At 34.3% G+C, this 21,974-nt stretch overlaps 2 protein-coding genes across 2 annotated transcripts; both read right to left on the bottom strand.

Annotated features, from left to right (window-relative positions):
• Positions 1-30: 30 nt before the first annotated feature.
• On the bottom strand, positions 31-13,100 carry Naglu (N-acetyl-alpha-glucosaminidase). The gene is made up of 4 exons (XM_014244936.3): positions 13,000-13,100; positions 6,184-6,344; positions 5,713-6,113; positions 31-2,054 (listed from the first exon to the last, which is right to left on the bottom strand). The coding sequence occupies exons 1-4, from the start codon at positions 13,052-13,054 to the stop codon at positions 389-391; spliced, it is 2,283 nt and encodes a 760-aa protein (XP_014100411.3). The 5' UTR covers positions 13,055-13,100; the 3' UTR covers positions 31-388.
• Positions 13,101-17,399: 4,299 nt separating this feature from the next.
• On the bottom strand, positions 17,400-20,177 carry LOC106623783 (uncharacterized). Its single transcript, XM_014243396.3, has 3 exons — positions 18,581-20,177; positions 18,475-18,514; positions 17,400-18,020 (listed from the first exon to the last, which is right to left on the bottom strand). The coding sequence occupies exon 1, from the start codon at positions 20,108-20,110 to the stop codon at positions 18,602-18,604; it is 1,509 nt and encodes a 502-aa protein (XP_014098871.3). The 5' UTR covers positions 20,111-20,177; the 3' UTR covers positions 17,400-18,020; positions 18,475-18,514; positions 18,581-18,601.
• Positions 20,178-21,974: the final 1,797 nt, after the last annotated feature.

Here is a 21,974-nt window from a genome sequence, read left to right as displayed (position 1 = left end):
TTTTGTTTTCAAAAATTATCTACCCTGGTCTAAAATTAGTCAAAGTTCAGTAACGTGTTTATTCTCGGTATGTTAACGGCGAATACTCATTAAGAAAGGATACATTTTCATACTTAATGAACGATATGATGGCATGCAAAATTTTTTTAATCGACAAACAATCAATATTTATTAAAAATAAACGCATTCAATGCCAGAGTCAATCCGTTTTCTTCCTAGCACTCTACGGAAAACACTGTGATCCCGAATCAATCAAGTCTATCTATTAAAAGTAGAGTAGATTCACTTCAGTATCATTATAATTTAAATAATAGGAACTTTTACAATAGAAAAAATATATGTACTTAGTACTAATTTATCTTCTTAATGAGTTTTGTCAAATATTAGCTTATACAATTCGTATAGGTTTGATGCAATACTTTTTGAAACGGGAGTCGTCAGTGAATGTCGTCCATTTGAGGAAAATTCGCTGAGCAACAGTAAAACTATCACCGACCGGTTCCGATGGGTATACTTTAATGCTGATACTGAACGGGTTTTCGATCTCCTGACTAACGGTACGTTTAAATGCTTCCTCATTAAATTTTTGATTAAGCTCCAGACTTTTTTGTATCATTTGTAGAAATAGCGCCCAACGTGGCCGATAGTAATCAACAACAACACCGGACCACTGTTTCGTTGCATAATCCAAAATTTGACCGTTAGGCCCCCATGCAGTTATTTGATTTCGTGCATTCATTTCGTAAAGCTGTTTCTCCACCGGCGTTCGTCCTAAATTTTTCGCTGCTTCTAACCAGCAACTTAATGAGAAATCCATATTAGTGGCTAATATGGTTTCGAGATCATTTAGGATCTCCAGCATTTTATCCGCTATATAAACGTACTTATCCATATTCTTACTTCTGTAGGCAACCATTAAATTCACATAGAATTGGTCGAAGGTTATTTGTAAAAATTGTCTAGTTATGTCGACAAGGTCATGGGAGACAAATGGCAAATTGTGTGGAGGAATGGTAGTATTTCCTATAACGGAAATAAGTTGAGCCCAAGCAGCATAAACATTTGAAGTGTTATACCAAACCCATGGACTGAGATTTGTGGACGGTCTTCTTGCAATAGAATATTTTCCCCGAATTTTTAATAATCCTTTGTAGGAATAGACAGATTGACGGAGTAATTGCCAAGCGCTGTGTAGTCGGGTGTCCCGAATACCATAACGTACATTAGCATAAATTGTAAACCAATTATACAAATCTAAGTCATTTTTCAACCAACCGCGTTCCAAAGCCAACTCGTAAATGGCATAGTTTTGATTGATTCCTTCCGCTGTAATACCGACACCTACCATCGACGTGTTTACCATATCTCTTGCTAAACGAATTTGCGTATTCACAATATCAACAGATCCATGCATTCCAAGAGTTCCACCGAAATTATGCAGCATACACCAAATAAATGGTTGACCATGAAACGAAAAAGTACGTTCATATTGAGGAAATTGTTCACTTTGTAGGTCTAACACTAGCATTTTGCCAAGCGGCACGGCCAACAGAAAAGCTTTAATCAATTCATCTGTCCAAAAAATATTCTTCACAAACATCCATCCTTGTAAGAGCCAAACCGCCGAGTTATCAACTAAACGCATGGACTTGTAAATGTGAAACGCTGTGGCATTCATATATTCAGCATTTGCGAGCCTCGGCTGTATTTCATTGAATGGATCACAAAAATATATATTATCACTGCCGTAATTTTCAATGGTCTTATTAAGAAATTTGACTGCAATTTGACTAAATAGCGGTTCGCTTGGGTCAAGGAAAAGACCACAGCAGTATTTATTTGGAAAGTTATTCCAACGTTCGACAGGTGTAAAAGTAATGTTCGAAAAAAGTCGTGTCATGGCGACAGGTACATGTCCCGCAAAGGCCGGCAAAGCTACTCGCATACCAAGATCACGTTCTGCTTTCAAAATTCGTTGTTGCAGTACTTTTTGCATACGTCTATATGAATGTGGTATCGGTCCGCCCCAGCCACGAATATTTCCCATGCGTTGCCTGTAATTAATATATGTAATTATAATTTCAACTTAGAGAAGAAGCATCTAGCGGATACCAAAGAGACTTAAGTTTGTATTTATAAAGTTATAATTAATTATGGTATTAGTATTGTGTACAACGTCCAAACATTAATATAGGTATAATTTCATTTGCGCGCACAAAAAATTTTAATTTTGTTTGTTCTTTCGCAAAAGAACTTTTCTGGACACTATCGACAGATTTATTAGTCAAACAGAAATCAGTTTATCATGATAATCGTATTTGCAACTAATTTAAGCCTCTATTACGGTTTTCAAGTCAACTGCATTTTGGTTGAAGTTTTGAAATTCGGTATTATTGATATCAACTCAATTTGTAAAAGAAAAAAAAATCGGTAGAAGCTTTGTCAAACTTTACCTCTTTTGTGGTATTACGGTTTTCAACACTGTGACAGTGAGATTGACTAGAATATCAAAAAACTATAACTATATTTAGGAAAATATTAAGAGCTATTGAAAATGGGCAAATAAACTATTTTAGATATAATTTTAAACTATTATAATTAGTGTTTTTGTACAAATGCGTGGAAAAATGGTGAAATATTTGTTGCGCTTGTAGGGGAAAATCCCCACGATTTGGAAACAGTAAAATAAAACAAGTATAGAAGAGCTAAGTTCTGGTCTAACCGAATATTTCATACTCTTGCAGCTTGCAAGGATCAAAGACAAGAAAATACCTTCAGGTGTTGGCAAAACTTTATACTAAGCATTGTAGCGAAAAGGATCAACATCATTGTTACAATCAAATTTTGTATCATAATTAAGGATATATTATTATCAAAAATATATTTTTGCCGAATATCTTTATATCTCACAGATTGAATAATACTTTCATCAAAATGTTAGGCATAGGCTCTGGGGTCCAAATTTCCGGTATCTGGGGACTTGAATAGTTATGGTCCGATTTTGACAATTTTTACCAACTATGTACCAAATCTGGTAGAAATTGGTGGAGTAGGTTCGGAGATATGTGATTTTACCTAAATTTAGGATGTGTCACGCTCATTGTCTAATTTTGATACCGGCTACTATAAAGCCCTTTTGTGCCATCTCAGACCTAAAATTTAATGTCTTTGATGCATTTCGTGATTGATTTATCGCAGCTTTAATAGTTTTTAACAAAACCGTTATACGAGGAGTGGGCGGGGTTATCATCCGACTTCACCTATTTTTATACTATTGCAAGAGATGTCGAAATGATGTGTGCTATGCGAATTTGGGTGATATAGCTTGAATAGTTTGGAGATATATACATTATTATAATATATTATATATTCTAAAAAATTTTAAAACCACAGATGCTCCTCATTATTGCGATTCGATATGCCAAATTACGGTTTTATATCTTAATTTTCGGCTTAGTTAAGGCAATTTATAGATTTTCGATTAATGGCGTTTTGTGGACGTGGCAGTGGTCCGATTACGCCCATCATCCTCACTTTTTTGCCAGGTACCAAGTGTACCAAGTTTCATTAAGATATCCCAATTTTTACTCAAGTTCTTGCTTTCACCGACGGACAGACAGTCACTCGGATTTCAACTCGTCTCATCACCCTGATCATTTATATATACCGTATATTACTCTATATCTAACTCGATTATTTTAAGGTGATACAAACAACCGTTAGGTGAACAAAACTATATACTCTGTAGCAACATGTTGCAACAGTTAACAACTATAGATGTCGTAGGTTGCTTCAGCCTAGAGTTAAAATTATTTAAACTGCATTTTTGATAACATAATAATTTTGACAATCGTCAACAAGAAAACGGTGAGCTTGTGGTTATATTTCTTAATCTCATTTAGAAAACAAAATTTTCCATATTTAAATGAGAAGAACCAACAAACATTGTTTAAAATCAATTTAATGGTCAAAAACATTTTGGCTTATTTTGGTGTTAGGAAGTCCCAATTGATTTGAGTGATCACGAAAGCTTTTTCATATGCGCGAGCTGCGCATCAGTTTTGGTCCCAAAATTCTTGTCAACATAATATAAATATAACTTATATTAATTTCAATAGTTATTTGTGGACGTTACTTGAGTTAAAGTGTTTTGATTTTTCGCTTAAAATCTTTTAGAGGTTAATTATCTGTCAAATCTTTGGTTTTTAGGTTGGCAAGACTAATGGAACTTCGACTGAAAGTAGTTGAAGTTCGTAATACCACAAAAGCGTTTGGTTAAGATAGAGGTAGTAACTATATATTTCACATACTTACATATATATATGTAAATGAATTAAAGGTACGACTAACCATAAAATGGCGAGTAGTAGGAGTTGTGAACCGATTTTGCGATTTTTATTCTCTCGCAACATACTGTTACACATCAACATCTCATACAATACAATTTTAAAATCCATCTGATTCTTTTAATTTTCAGTATACAAATTAAGCTGCAATGAATGTATCGTAACAAAACTTAGCATGAATACTGACTTTGAACTGTGCAGCTTAAAACAAAAAATTATCCAAAACGAACCAAAACTGTATATGCTCCCAGGTACCGAATATATGGATGTGAGATACATATATAATATTATAGAAACTCAGAGAGAATCTTTATCTGATAATAATACTTATGCCCCTTTGCCGAAAATATAAAAATATAAACATTTTTCGAACCACCTGCTGACTTTATACCGCAAATATCGGTCAATATGTGAGTTATCTTAATGAAATTAAAATAGCGTGTTTTTCATATAACAATGTATCTTTGTGCATAAAATGGATAAAATCTGGGTAAAACTTGCTTTAGCCGCCATATAACTAATATCAGGATTTTAAAACATCCGGTTGACTTTATTATGCATATATTTGTAAAGCTACCTTAATGAAATTCAGAGATCATCTTTTTCTGTGATCATGGCAAAAATGGATAAAAGCGGTTCAATACTATCCCTATCTCTCATATGTTATACCAAATATAAAATATTCAAACTCCTGATTGCCTTTATACTGCATACAAGTATATCGGTAAATATGTAAGATATCTTAACAAAATTAACTAAACGGATAGCATTGGGCCTACTATAGTTTAATGCCGAAAATATGTGATATTTTTTGGCGAATTACCTAAACCCTCATATACCACATATAATGACTTTATTATTTTATTTATTCTAATAAACCCTATGCAGAATATGTCGGTCAGTGTATGGGCTATAACTTTATAAAATTAATTAATTGAAGAAATTTCCCCGGATTTGATCCTTGCATGTTGCAAGAGTATGAAATTTTCGGTTACAGTTGAACTTAGCTCTTCCTTACTTGTTTTATAGAACATTGTTACTCATTAGGGGTACTAAATATTCTCGTTTCGTTTGGATATTTTATTCAATAAAATAAGGGGGTTTTATATATCGATATATAAGAACTAGGCAAGGACTGATCTGTTTTTGTTAATTTTTAACCTTTATTAAAAAGAAATATTCAGTACTAAGATTGCATCGAAGACCAAAATTTCGTACCGAAGCAGCTTCAAAGATTTATAGGATATGCTTATTCAACTTGTCTGTTAATTTGTTATGATATCTTCTACATAAAATGCTCCTTCGTTAATAACGGAATTCGCATGAGATACTTCAAAATCTAGAAAAAGGTTTTGTGAATACTTACCATGCTTGAAAAGCTGCGCCCGCAAAATGCTCGTCAATTTCATCTTTCGTTAAGCCCATTTCAACATAGATTTCATTCCAAATGTACTCTTGAATAGGTGCTAACGTTAAGGTTACACCCATCATTGCCATCCAATCGATGTGGCGGCGCCAATTAGGAAAAGTCCACCATGCAAAACTATAGCTCCATGTACAAACATTTTGGTAATAAATGAAGTTGCTAGCCGATTTAGAGAAAATCGTGACATTTGGTAACTGAATTGGCAATTGCAACTCAACTTTAGTGTGGGTCCAGTCAATGTGTTTATGCAAATAATACTTGAGGTAATGGTGAAAACCCTTCGCAACTGCAACACCGTCTGACCCAACAATACTTAACATGGACGCTTCTGCCTTCTTAATCTTAAGTGATGACAAAAAATAACGATAATTAAAAATACTTCTAAATAAATAAGAATATAATATAACTTGCTTGAAAGCTTCTGGATGGCATTGTCTTATCAACATGTACAACGAAACTTTTTGAGGCATTTTCGCCAATTGTGCGTATAATTAAATCTCGGACGGCGGATTCTTGTGTTTCTGCAGGTGTTTCAACATCACTTAGATCAATGACAACAGAGCTTGAGCATTCTGAAAATATGTTGCATGACCTTGAGTTACTAAGTTAAAGTAATAGCATTTTTAGCCTTGAAAATATTCAACCATTAAATCAACAAATTGTGCTTGGAGTTTAAAAAATAATATATTTTAACAAATAGATAAAAATGATGAAAGATATTTAACTTAGTCTGCCCTAACATTTGCAAACATGAGCTTTAGTAAAGGTTAAGAAATCTTTCTTTATTAATTTTTGTCTCCTTATTTACTTAACGAAATCTTACAAATTGCTAGAAATGAGCCAGCCTTATGTAATACATACATACATACTATCATACAATGAAAACTGCTTTGCAACAACTTTTAAGGTTATTGGTTTTTACAAAAGAAATAAAGAATCAATGGAGATGTCAAAACAAAATTTTACATAATTAATAATTATCTGAATTTAAGAAACCTCATCTGAAAATGGATAATTTCAATATGATGATTTTCGGCACTTAAAATTATATTGTATATCGGTAAATATCTCAGCTATCTTAATAATATGTTTTATTGAATATATGTATATGACACGAATTTGGTACAAAAAACAGGTGATATCGGTTTACCATAGATCAAGAGAAATGGATCGACCAGATCAATGTTAAGACTTATTCTAGATGCTCTCCACATGAAAACCTACCGTCGGTTAACTTTTTATCTTCTGCCAACGCGCTTGAGGCAAATTAGGCTCAACAGATAAAAGCGGCTTCTTCAGTGGCACATGGTCAACGACCATGAAAGTATCCTTTTAACAGATGAAAAATTTTCACCGTAAAATAAGTTTTGAGTCAGCAAAACGACAAAGTCTGCACAAAAACTTCCAAAAGACGCAAAAAATGTTATTCCAAGGGTTCATAGTGGTCAAGATCCAGTTGCCGTAATGGTTTGGTGGGCAGTGTCCTGTAAAAGGATTTCATTTCATCACTTCTGTGAAAAAGGAATTAAAACTAGGAAAAGTGAACCAGCATGATATTTTAGAAAGCGTGGTAAAACAGTTAAGCAATACTCTCTTCAATGGAGGCAAAAATCACCTAGCAGAGGCTTAAAAGCAATATACCCGGTTTCATTGATGCAGATAATCGGCCGTCTGGAAGTCCAGATTTAGATTCATCGGGTTACAGTTTGTGGTCAGAGTTGGAAAATATGGTCTGCCGAATGCCCCACAGAAGTTTAGACCATCTCAAAAAATCGTTAGTTCGAGCAGCGTCGTCAATATCAATAGAAACAGGTCGAGCGGCTATTGATAATATATGCATTATTAAATAAAACTAACTTTATTAAAAAATTTATTATACGTGCATGATACAGAAACCGAATGAAATTGGTATGAGATCGTTTTTACCAACCGAATGTTTTAATTAACGTGTTCTGCAAACCATCGTAAAGTGTTACGATATATTTCACATCGAAACAGCTGTTTGAAGCAAATGACATTTGTTTTCAATTGATATGTAAATATTTTATTTTTCAAAATTCAAATTTTGTGGAACTAACGTGCATGCTGCCGTGAGAGTTTGCAAAATAATGACTTCGCATTGCAGAAGATAATTCAGAGATATTTCAAATCCGTTTGAAGTTACTGATGTATTGTTTAAATACTTTTATTTATTATTTATAACTTGATAACTTGATATGATGGCAGGTCAGATTATTACTACAGTATTGCAGTGGCTATTAAGTTCAGTTATAAGTCCACAACGTTTCAATCTGTATTTCAACCGAGATAGATATGGAGTTATACATGTTTATATACATATATTACCATAAATTAACAGACAGACGAGTCGAATTCCGAGTTGCAGTTATTCTTTTCGTCCGTCTGTCTGTGCAAGCGATAACTTGTATAAAAATTGAAATATATATTAATTATAATAACCAAATTCGCTCAGAAGAAATCTTTTTGGCATCCCTACTCATCATGTGAAAATGGGTGAGTTCGCATTGTAACTCCGCTCATTTTTCATATAACGATTATGTTAATAGCTATTAAAAGTGGGATAAATCTATAACTGAATGCTCCAGAGGCATAAAATTTTACACCCGAGCTGGTAGAAATGAGCTTAATAGGCAATATATAAATTTTAGCCTCTCGATTGAGGTTATATGAAATATATCTCATGTGAAGATGATTTTAGTATAATTTTAGCTGACGGGAAGTAAAATATAGCAAGAAAATTAAGTCTAAGTTAATGACCTTCAAGAAGATACCAAATTTGATTTTAATCTATTCACGATTTCGTCGAACAACACAGTTGAGCCCTTTCGCTTACTTTTTTATACTCTTGCAACATGTTGCTATAGAGTAAAATAGTTGTATCACCTAAAACTAATCGAGTTAGATATAGGGTGGAAATTTGCATGTTTGTTTGTCGATCCTGCCGCCTGTCTGTCTGTCTGTCCGTACAAGCTGTAACTTAAGTAAAAATTAAGATATCGTTATCAGACCACTGCCACGCCCACAGAACGCCATTAAACGATAACCTATAAAGTGCCATAACTCAAGCTATAATAACCAAATTCGCTCAAAACAAATCTCTAAGCACCACTACCAACACTATAAAAATGAATGAAAACGGATGATAACCCTGCCCACTCCCCATAAAACGGTACTGTAAGCGCAATAAATCAATAAATAAATACGCCACAGACATTAAATTTTACACCCGGGATAGTATGAGGTGGCTTTATAGGATCTGGGGTCGAAATAAGACCATGCGCGTGGCACCGCCCACAATTTTATAACACAACTTTAAATTCCATCTCAATCTTTCAGTTTCCAAAACCAAATCAAGCACCAATAAATGTATCGGGATTAAATTTTACACGCATAGTGCGCTTACAGTAAGTCACTTTATGACCAAAAGTTGTCAAAATCGGAAAACAACTGTTCAAGCCCCAGATACCGAATATGTAAACCCCAGTTCCTACGGCGAACATTTTATCGAAAATATCGATCAATCTGTGAGATATGTTTATGAAATTCGGAGCAAATCCTTTTCTGATAACAGTATGCCTGTATGTCAAAAATGGGTTGAATTGGATGAAGGCTACTCTTAGACGCCATATATTATACCTTAGACAATGATTTTCGAATATCCGGCTGACTTTACTCCATATATATTGGTGAATGAAACTCAGCATATTTTTAGTATGTGGTATGTTAATAGTATGTGGTATTACCAAAAATATATAAAATCGGGTTAATACATCTCTTAGACCCCTTACACTTAATATACAATTTTCATATACTACAGGGTCCGGCACTCGAAGTGTAACCAACTTCAGACCGTTGGCACAGCTATGGTGCAGCCATCGCTGTCTATAAATTGGCTAAATGCCAGTTGTAAGTATTGTTTACAAGTATTTTGCCAAAAGTGGACGCAAAAAAAAGTGATCGGCGATGGAATTCAAACGTAATAGTGTAATTGCTTGATATTTAGCTGGAAAATCACAGCCAGTTATAGTATCGTATCATAACTCGTTATAGTAATATTGGTAGCATCTCAAAATTCCATGGAGGTGGTCATTAAAAGATTGCAACTTAACGGGAGATGGTACTAAAAGTGGATAAGCGATTTGAACGAAATCCACGACGAAGTGCTAATCAATTGACTAAAGAACTGAAAATATCCGACCGCAACATCCGACGCATATTCAAAAATGAGCTCAATGTCAAGCCTTACAAGTTTCAAAAGGCCCATGATCTCACACCGAAGCAGCAACAAGTTAGACTTAAGAGAGCGAAGGAGTTGCTTCGCTTGGCCGAAAGCGGTCAAATTCCAATATATAAACTCTCAAAACGATAGGGTTTGCTTGACTGACCGTTCATATGAAAATTTGAGTCATCGGTTGATTACCAAGAGGCAATACCCGTCACAAGTAATGGTTTGGGCGGCTTTCACCGCAGATGGGCGCTATCCAATCGTTTTCATTGGGCCTGGTGTCAAAGTAAATGCTGCTTTGGATGTTGTTTTGAAGCCGTGGGCAGACAAAAATTTCGGTCACAGACCATGAACGTAAAAAGAAGACTCGGCACCGTCTCACAAAGCGCAAGTGAACCAAGAATGGCTGAAAAGAAACGCTCTGAATTTCATTTCGACCACACAATGGCTCTCGAATTCACCAGACGCGAATTCACAGGATTTTTCTCTCTAAGCCATTTTGGATAGCAAGGTAAAAAATACACCAGCATCGAGACGCTGAAGAAAGCCGTGAGCCAAAATACCGGCAAGTCACATTCGGACAGCTTGCGATTCGTTTTTTGACCGTCTCAAGGCCATAGTAAATGCAAAAGGTGGTTATATCGAGCAAAATTAAATTGATTCTGAATTTTTGATTATTTTCACACATTCTGTACAAGGAAGTAAATAAAAATAACTATCCAAACCGAATTTATGGCCTTTTTAAACTTTTACACTTCGAGTGCCGGACCCGGTACATATGTATGTATAAGGATTTTCGTTTTTCTAACAAGCCTTATGACGAATATGTCGTTTAGTGTGCGAGTTATATAAATATTTATAAAAGTACTTGACATTTTTTTTCAAGTATATCTGAGAAATGTTCAAGTCGTATATACAATCCTTTCTCTGCCCCCAATATACCATATATGGTATAATGATTTCCGACTTCCCACCTGTCTTTAAACCGTTTAGGTTGGTCAAAATGTGTGATATTTTAATAAATTTAAGTGGACAAGCTTTCTTAAAAATTATGAGGTTTGGCGCTGAATATGAATTGAATTGGTTTAGATCTTGGTCCAAACCTCGTATCCTTAATATAACCAATTCCGATCCCCTGGTTGACGTTTTGCACATCAACACAATATATTAAATTTAGCCTCTTCGGTTGAGCTTATATCACATATTTCTCATTTAATAAAATTTTCGTTGACGCGATTAAAGTATATTAATAAAATCAAGGGAGTACATGACCTTAAATATAAGTGTATAAGATACCAAATTTGAATGTTAACCATTGACAATTTCGTCGAATAATTAATGTAGAATTCTTTCGCACCATTTTTTGAAATAAAGTTTTGCCAAAAGCTATAAGTGTTTAGCCAGTTTTGATCGTTGCAAGTTGCAAGAGTATAGAGTGTTCGGTCACACCCGAACTAATCTCTTCCTTACTTGATTATTTTTATTGAGTTTTACGATCAAAAAATCATAAATAATCATTATTTTTGATTTATATTTATTTTGCTCAAAATAAAACTCACCTTTGCTCACAGTGTTCTTGTGAAGTGTTTTGCTAACTTGGTTGCATGCCCTTTTAGATCAAAATCATATCTTCTTTTTCTCTTTTGTGAATAACACAAAAATTTGGTAAGACATTATTATTTCGATGAATTCGTTGCAGCTACAATCGTATTTGCCGACAGAAAATATAGTCAAACCTGGTTAAGAGAGAGTTCCTTAGACCATGATTTTTTTCTCGCTTATAGAGGTTTCTCACTAAAACGACAACACGTTGATTTTTTGTTTAGACATTATAAGTTGTTGTAAGAGCTGTACTGTTCGTTGCAAATGATATTTATGAATTGCGGTGAGCATGACACATAAGTTAGTACAGTTAAATTTTTTTTTTTTGAATTACAAGAAAACAACATAGTTCCTGATTCCTGAAAAAAAGAATAAGTCATACATAGGAAAATTGTCGCTTATAGAGGTAAATACAAAAGAGGCTCTCAGTTATAGAGGTCAGAGCGGGAAAAACGACTGTCACTGATGGAGGTTTTTGTTTCTCACTCATAGAGGTTTTTGAGAGGTCAAAGTTCGGGACCTGAAACGCTTACCCAGTTGTCTCTTCCTTAGGTTTGACTGTACTTTTTGAATAACTTTCATGTTTTGGATCCGATAGCGATAAAATTTGCAATTGTCATGCAAACCAGGACATATGTATGTACTATATGTAACCTGTGTGTGAAATTTCGAGACTCTAGCTCACTAATTACGCTTGATACTCGTTTTTTTTTTAATTTTCGGAGGGGCGGAAAGAAGGCATGGCAATATCATACCATAAATTTGATCTTTGAGTTGTGTTCTAAAAGTAGCGGCAACGAAATTATCAAAAAACTGCATAAGAATCCTGTGAGCTAAAAATTAGTTTTATTTTGAGTAAAAAAAATCACGAAAAATTATTATTTATGATTTTTATGTTTTTTGTTCAAAATAATGATTATTTGTGATTGTTATTTTTTTTTCAGGCAGCCCACAAACATCTCATCTCTATCTTGAAACCAGCAACAATAATACGTGTTAAAATCATTGAGCGCAACAAAAGTTATTTTCGGCAGAAATTTATATTTGAGAAAACTATGAAACAACCGAGCCAATTAGGATATGGCTGCATTTTAGATAAATATCTAATCCTGTCAACTGCAGACAAGCAAAATATTTGTAAACTGCATTTACCCTTTAAGTTTAACAATCTTAAATATTTTCATTTGTCTTTTGAACATTTTGTAGCTTGTAATTGTTGAATATCGCTTAGTATAACGGTTTATATATATCTTTTATTATTTATTACATTTTTTAATTTAATCTTTAGTTAAGTGTATGCTCCTCACTATATATGTAGCTAAATATGTTTAGGTATATGTAAATGCATACTTTAAATACAATTATTATTGTTTACTTACTGCGAAAGAAGAGAACTGCAATTGCTTTAATAAGAATTATGCTCAACAACCTCATTGTTCAGAATTAAAATAACAACTGAAGGTGTGCGAGAAGAGTATATGGATCTGGAAGCGGAATACGAGTATATAAATCTTAATGAGCGTACTTTGATTGTATTCAAGTTTAGTCATATACATATATATGTTTTTTGTTCACATGTATATTATAATTTACAGTGTTCATATGCAAGGTCGCATTTAAGCGGGATGATATAGACCATTGTATAATACAAGTATATAAAATGACATAGACCTCAAATAAAAATAGGATGTAAGATGGAAAAATAAGTATTTCTTTTCATTTACCTTTTGGTAGTTACCGCCGGCAAGTAGTCTTAGAGTATGTACTTGTCTTGGTGGGTAGTTGGCTCCAATACCGCTCAAAACAAAAAATATTTATAAGAAAAGGACTCTCGCGGCACTAAAAAATCGTAATTAAAACCATCAGCCCTTCGGTGGCTTAAAATATCGGTCATCATCGACACGTTCATTACAAATAGTAGCTCTCTCTAGAAAAAGACTTAAGCTATTAAAAAGATAGTATGGATACGCCACCACACAGAGCTCGGATTCAATCCCAGTTTGCATTTAAAAAGTAGGTCATTGCAATGGTAGGATAAATGCTGATATACATCCAACACCAATTTGAGGATAAAATTGATCAAATAACTTGCAAGAGATGTAAGCAAATTGCATTAAGAATCCGGCAAGAATAAGTTTTTAATAAAAAAGAGTTGAAAAATAGTCGTTGGATTACCTCTATAGAAAACCGACACCCAATATTTCTCAATATTTTTTTATTATCCCTACATGTTGCACAGAATATACTAATTTTGTTCACCTAACGGAAGTAATCGATATAAATATAAAGTTATGTATGTATGTTAAAATTATTGGGATGATGAGAGGAATTGCAAGCGAAAAACTGATAAAATGTTTTAAATTGAGATATCTTGAAGAAACTTGATACACATGGATGGTGGAGATGGAGATGCTGTTAAGCAAGATATTTTATTCGATCGATTTTCTGAAAGTAAAGCATTCTTCATTACTTAAAATTAAAAAAATTAAAAAGGAGTGCTTTAGAGTTGAAAATTTAATTTTTCCGCTTCCACTTGCAACTTCCGGGCAACCGGAAATGTAATGAAATTTTTATACCCTGAACAGGGTATATTAAGTTTGCCACGAAGTTTGTAACACCCAGAAGGAAACGTCGGAGACCTTATCAACAATACATATAAATGATCAGGGTGATAAGCTGCTCGATTTAGCCTTGTCCATCTGTCTTTCCGTCTGTTTTTTGTATATACGCTAACTATTCATTCAGTTTTTGAAGTTGCTCATTTGTCGAGCCGCCGATATCGGACCACTATATCAGATAGCTGCCTTACAAACTGGACGAACAAATGAAGTTTTTATATGGAAGAGTTATTTTTTGACAAGAAATTATTGTAGTTAACAAAGTTAACCTGCCAACCGTATCATTTGTAAACCACTAAAACATTTCTTTGTCTCTGCTCTAGGCCCTCTGGCGATTTGAAGATTTTGCTGCGGCTTTGGCACAAATGCGATGTGCATGGAGTGCGAACTGGGCAAAATAACATGAAGTATACCAAAAGTCATATCATGAACTCGTCTGAATATAATGTAAATGATAGTTAATGTTTTCCGTTGGATGCAAACAGTTAGCCGGTTACGTTTTCAGATGAATTATAAATGTTGTTGCTGTAAGAAATGTACCTGTAAAGGATATTATATTTTCGGTGCAGGCGAGGAAAACAATTTTTTGTTTAGTTTTTGTCAAATAGCAAATAAATATCCCTTACATAAAAGTAAAAAATTGAGATTGTTATCACTAGAGCAATGTGCTGCTGTATATTTCTGCTGCGTATGCGCCAAAAGGCTTAATACAAATTCCACCTCGGTTAGGTGTAACACATGCAAAGGTTAAGTTCATCTTAAGACCTGTTCAAGCTTTAAGTAGGTCGTCTACCTTCGAGCTTCGGGAATATTTTTGACGATGGATAAAAAAACAACACAAAATTATTTGTATTTCGTTAATTAATTCTTAAACTTGAATATAGAAAATAAAATCAATTTATATATCAAAACTCAGCCCTTGACACGTCCTTGAATGCATCACTCCCGGTGCGAGGTTGTCAACTTCTTGGCAATAGATTTCAGCTTGAGAAACTTTAGACCCAAAAACTTTTTTTTACATAATGTTTATAACCCCAGTTTTGACAAGACACAACCTTTTTTGAACATTTAAATGTAATGAATCGTGCTAAAATTACAAAAAAAAAACACTATTTTTAGGAAAACCAGCTAAAAGGTAAATAGTCAGAGCGGGGCCGAGTTTAGATTTCGATATCTCGTTTTTTATAGGGCATGCTTCTGGTTATGTAAATATGTACAAAAAAAAGATTTTTTTAAACCTCGAAGGTAGGCGACTTAAGATAGATACATACATTGGTAGTGGACCACAAATTATGTGATCCCGAGCTGCCAACGTATAACTGCCACACTTGGCTCTACGGCAATACAAATAGCACCTAGTGTCTAGACCTAAGTGGCCAAGAAAGGACTTTTACAATCCTAAGGAGCTCAACTTCCAGTCTGATCAGCCCCACCACCATACAGCTCAGATCTTCCTAGTTTAGATTTCAACGTATTACGTAAAGATCGCCAGCGATATTATGTTGGTCTAGCCTTCTTACTGCACAACTCTCTGCAAAATTGTTTTATGGATGGCGACATCGAAGGCTGTCCCGTCAGGCGATGTCAAGCTGGAAATACTTCATATATATAATTCCCCCCAGTTATATGTTGCCCAACAGGATATCACCTGAATATAGGAGCGTTACTTCGTTATGGGACGATATGCGACTTTAACGCGCAACCCGATCTTTTCTATTCTAGCCTGTTAAATGATCGTGGGGGAACGGCTGGTGGAACAGACTCGACATTCTACACAATGAATGACGAAGCCTCCCAGCCAAGAACAGAATTATGGGAACTTTTAATAGCTCGCCTGATATTACCATCGCTGGTGGTGATCTGATAAATAGTATAACCTGACTTATGTTAACTCTTACATCAGACCATCTGCCTATAATTATCTCGATCGAGGAACCCTCTTCTTTATTTCTGGGAATAACCGTACCTTCGTTAACTTCAAAAAAGCTGATTGGGTCAGCCACACAGAATTCACCGAGAACATCTTCGCCGCACTATCCATTTCTACAGACGTAATCGTTGACGAACGTCGATTCCGCAAGGTGATCACTACTACAACCGCTCACATGATTCCCTGATATCATGAACAATTTCCCAGCCGAAACAACTATTTTAGCAAACGAGCGCGACACCTTACGCCAGATCGATCCATATGATCCCCGCATAAAGGACCTCAATTTTAAAATTCAAGAACTTGTAGATCAGCATAACCGGATGATTCCCTTCGATCTAAAGACGTATTACCTGATAGTATTGAAGACATTTGAGGGCTTGCTACTCCCGACCTGCACACACCATCTGAGCATAGCAAATCACCAACATGGATTGTGTGAAGTGCACAGTACCACCACAGCACTTAACATCATAAACGCCAAGCAGTCGTCAATCATCCGTACTATTTTGAGGTAAAAATTCTAAGTGAGTGAAGAATTAAAATTGGGGCTCGGCAGGGTTGTGTCCTCTCCCCGTTATTGTTTAATTTTTTCAAATCGAAACTTCCACAACAACTAAAGATAATTTCAATTACCTCATGTGCTGATGATTCCACGATACTGACGTCGGGCATTGGAATCGATGACAAGTATTTGAAAGTGAATACCATATGATCGCGATCATTGCCAAAGTACAGAGCCACAACAAGATTGAGAATCGCTAACCGACAGCAACTGGGGCAAGCATAAACAAACATTGCTGGCCACTTACAAGACAATCAGTTAACCGATCATAAATTATGCAGCAATATGATCGCCTGGATGTAGCAGGACGCAGCTGAATAAAATTCAGACATGACAACGCCGCAATATTGAACACCTGCACAATGAGGCCTGTTTCCTGGACCTATCGTTAAGTGTATTCGATGATAGTTAATTTTATGCTTTCCTCGAAACAAGATCTAGGTATCCGCTACAACAACATCGTATATACATACGTATTTTCCGTGCTAACCTTTATGCCAAGGGCCTTGGTAGTCTTCTACACCTGGTTACACACACTTTTTCGACCTTCAAATAAACTCGAATGGTGTTCCACATGGACAACAACAACATTGGAAACATGAATATGCATTTGGTTCATTGGTTTTGGAGTTTATAAGATGTAGATACCATCATAAATAAATACAATTGTTTATTTTAAATTACAATTTATTATAGATTTTTTCTTAAATACATTCAATGATATCCATATACATTCACTGTTTTTACAAATGTATTTCTCTCCGCAGTATAAATACATCCATAACAAATTTATGATAAATTTTAATGTATTTTATGAGTACTTTGGCATTTTTGCTACTACAACTAATAAAACACAGCTTTTAAATATACACATGTATATAGCTGCACTATTTGTAATAAATGAAAACAATACGGAAATAAACAATTTAAGTACAAATTTTTCAAAAGTTTATGAAAAATATAACAAAATTGGGCTTAAGTACATAATAAAGTTTTTAAACACTATAAATAGATACATAATATAAAAAATCAATTGCATCAATACCATAATATTGTGTGTTGAAAAATTTAATAAATCAAGTTATCCATTTAAACATTTTATGGTATATATGTATGTACATTAATAAAAAAATATGCGTGCAGTACACCGTTATATCTGCTCTTTATGTTATAAACATGACACTCGGTGCCGGCATACACATGTATATTAATAATCTCTAAACGAAGTCCAAATCAATATTAGGTCTCTTATAACTATATTGTTGTACTAAATGCTGGTACACTGTACTGCAATATGAAAATGTTAAGATTATATACATTGACATGTTCATGGATTATAAATATATGTATATATATCTATATATGCACTAAAAGGCAAAAAAGTTCCAAAGAGGAAAATTCACGCTGCATTTCGCCGGTTGAAAGACAAGAAACCATTCGTTACGCAGAATTTGGCAACATTACTTTTGTTGTTCTTATAAATACTCAAATATTTTGTTTACAAAAGAATTTTTGAAAATAACGATATTCAATAAGCTTTGATCTTTTTATTTAAATAATAAATCTAATTTTTTGACATCGCCCAATTGTAATAATTTAGCTCGGAATTTTAGAGCATTTATGGCACAAAAAAGTTTCTTAAAAATACAAGTTAATTTAAAATTTTTAAACAAGGCGTACTATTCAAAATGTGAATTTTTCGATTGTGCATACATATTAACACAACAAATGTAGAACATACCTTTTTAAATCAGGAAACGTGTTCTCGCAATATTAAAGCGCTATTTAAAGTGGAAAATATTTAAGTATGTAAAAATTTGAAATGTTATTGTTAATTGATCATTTACCTGAGAAAGTACCAATTTTTCCTATTCACTAATAGAGTAAGCTTTTCGCACACATTTACTATGTCGGGTGATTCTGCTTTCTTCATTGCCTGGTTCCGCATCAAAATCTGCACCGTGAGTCGATGATTTAATAAGTGCACAAGTCTTTATAAAATCTATAGTCGAGTAACCAAGTGTAGATTCTTCTTTCTTTTCCAATTGCTCAACACTACCACTATTTTGTTTCGTTGTATTTGTCACATTTGTAATCGTTGCTGTCGTAATAGCCATTGGATTAGTCGTTGAAGTTAGACTAGTATGTGTTGAATCAGTAAGTGATTCTGTTTTTGAACCAGATTTCATACTTCCATCAGCGCCATCAACGGCAGTTAAAGAAAGACCACTTCCAACTTGTAGTTTGGGTGAACATTGTGTCGGACTTCGAGGTTGGTCTAAATCAAGAACAATATAATTGACTGCTTTTGTTCCTGCTGATTTCGTTTGCCTTAATTGTGGATCACAGGGAATATCTATTCCACTATGACTCCTTCCGGGCGTTGAAGACGGCAAATTTTGCTTTGGTAGGATCAACTTCATCTCTTCACGGTTTAGATTTTCATAACAGCGCTCTTGATCGCGTATCATATTACGCATTACTGCTTTGCCACCAAAACCAAAATTATTGGCCGCAAGTGAACAGCTATCAACATTGGCATACATGTGTAATGCATCCGATGGTGGTGTCAGCATAGGCGCAAATTCATCAGGTGGAATATCTAGAGAAGAGTGCTTCACCAAATTTTTTCGAACTAAAGTATTAAATACACCATTGGACGCGTTTGATAAATTATTGTTGTGCTCTACGTGCGACGGCAAAGGATATTCCGAGTACACATTGCTATTGGCGATGGACATAGATGTATTCGGGGTATTCACATACATACCGAGACCAGAAGGAAAACGTGGACTTTGAATATGAACTACTTCGCTTGTGGCAAATGATAAACTTGGAACTGAATCTGGTGAGTCCAAACTTAGAGGACTACTGCTGAATGAATCCCGAAGCACTCGCGAACGCTGTAGAACCGAGACTGCAGCTCCTGTACTTACTAACGGTGCAGGTTCCAAATAGTTATTTGCATTTTGAACATTTTCTGGTCGACCCACTGTATGTGATGGATGATCACGCTCCCGTTCGCTAAATGTAAATGCATCATCTGTCACAAGGGAAACTGCATTTATATAAGTTTGAAATATATGATACAATTGTTCCGCCCGTTGACAACGAAAAGTATAAATGCCAGGGCCTGTCATACAGCGACGCCCAGCTTCAAAAGAAAATACATCGCCATTAAGCCCATATCTGCGTAGATGTTGCAAAGCCCATACAACACGTTGATTAGACCCGGTACGAAAAATAAGTTCCCTTGGTGTTAATTCCAGATATCCTGAGCGTCCTTGATCTGCCACTTCCGAGTGAAGTCTCACAGCACGAAAAACGTTTTCGCTTTTTAAATCGCCTAATTTTTTTGTACTGCTGATGCATCCCATTAGACACGTAAAAACGGCTTCGGAATACTAAAGCAAAACATTCTTAAAAAAATTAGCCTGGTTCAGAACCATGAGATGTCAAGTGCAATGTTTCTACGACAAGTTGTACGTCCGTTCACACGCAAGGGTACCAATCGTTTGCGTTATTAATAAAATTACCTAAGGCTTAACCCCAACTTATGCAGTACATAAATATTGAGGGTAAAAAAAATTGTGTAAAAATTACTGGAACACAATGACTGTAATATATCTTTCTAACATTTAAAGAGGTAATATAACTAATCAGTTAATGTTATGTAAAAAATTTAACAAAATATTATGTTGTGCTTATGTAAATTGTACCTCTGCAGAATTAATTGCTGAGAATCTGAGAAATAATTGCATTATAGGTTTTTTATTCAGAGCTCGGGAATGTCAAAAACAAATAAGACTAAATTAAAAAATGTTTTTTCGGTGTATGGTCTAATATAAATTCTGAAACATGTAAATTTTGCTACATACAATATTCAACTTAGCATCACCATACTAAACATGTTAATAATAAAAAAATAAAGCAAAGCATGAAGGAAGTTGAGATGTAGCGGTAGCATTGTCTCTGCTGTTATTTTTTCAGTTTTACATTTAAAAAAAAAGATCTCCTGAATTGAAGTATGTACATATTGTGGCGAACGCGAATGCCAGAACAAATCAGAATCGACAATAAAATGCTAGAACTAACTAGATAGCAAGATTCGTAGTTGCCAGAATGTACGAGTAGCGAAGTTTTGTTAGCAATCTACTATATAAGGACTGCCGGATTGTGCAGTAAACACAGTTCTAATTAGAGTGTTTCCGTATAAAGAGTAATTGAGCTATAAGCAATAAGTTGTAAACTTGAATAACGAGCAATAATGTGTTAAGTTGTTGGAACTAGAAATAAAGATAAGTGTATAGCATTAAATTGGGACTTTTATTTAACAATCCAATGATCGAACTCAAGAGTGAGTTACAAAGTAGACGATTTATCGAGAAATCCGTTACAATATTATTATTTGGTATTGTTTTCTTTTATTGAGTAAACTTTTATTATAATATTTATCTTAAGATGGCATTAATTATAATAAGTAATTTGGCTAATAACCATTTATAATATATCGAAAGAAAGTTTTCTTCTATAACTTATATCAATGTAATATGACAAAAGTAGACTGTGCCAAATGATCAAGAACTGAGTAACTCTGACAAAAAAGGATTTGATAATATAATTTTCAGATGAGTTCAAACAATATCCTCAATCAATTCGTTCAAGACTGTTAATTTAACATTCCACTTGGCATATATATATATATGTAATATATGTAAACACCATTGCATAATTGTTTATATATACAGAGAGAAAAGTGACCGATGGGCACACAGCCTTAGGAATTAAAAAATATTTAATAGTGTCACCAGAGCTATAAAGTTGTACAAGTATATCTCATTCAGCATATAAATCAATAGCTTAACTTATTAAAAATATATACTCTGTTATGTAGTGTTCACTATAGTATAGTGTCAGAAATATGCTTGATCCGTTCGTTAAGTAAATGTAGAGACATTTAAACTAATTAAATAGATCACTAACCGCATTAAAGTGGCAACTATTCGGGAAATGCAACACTGTGACGCTAAAGATATCGAATTCGAGAATTTTTCGAAAATGGAAAGGCGGTGTCGTTTTGTCGCTGCCCTAATGCATTGCCACCTATCACGAAATTAATTTTTGTTCTTAAACTGGAAAGTTAAATAAATACACTGTCGAGTGCATGTTTAATTAATCATTTAGGAATAAAACGGCAAAATTTTTTTTTTTGAAATTATAAAATATTTGTCAAGGTTTAAT

The sequence above is a fragment of the Bactrocera oleae genome, chromosome 3, assembly GCF_042242935.1.
Source record: "Bactrocera oleae isolate idBacOlea1 chromosome 3, idBacOlea1, whole genome shotgun sequence".
In the NCBI taxonomy this organism is placed as follows: Eukaryota; Metazoa; Arthropoda; class Insecta; order Diptera; family Tephritidae; genus Bactrocera; species Bactrocera oleae.
The sequence above is the reverse complement of the archived record's forward strand: the minus strand, read 5'-3'. Positions and strand labels throughout refer to the sequence as shown.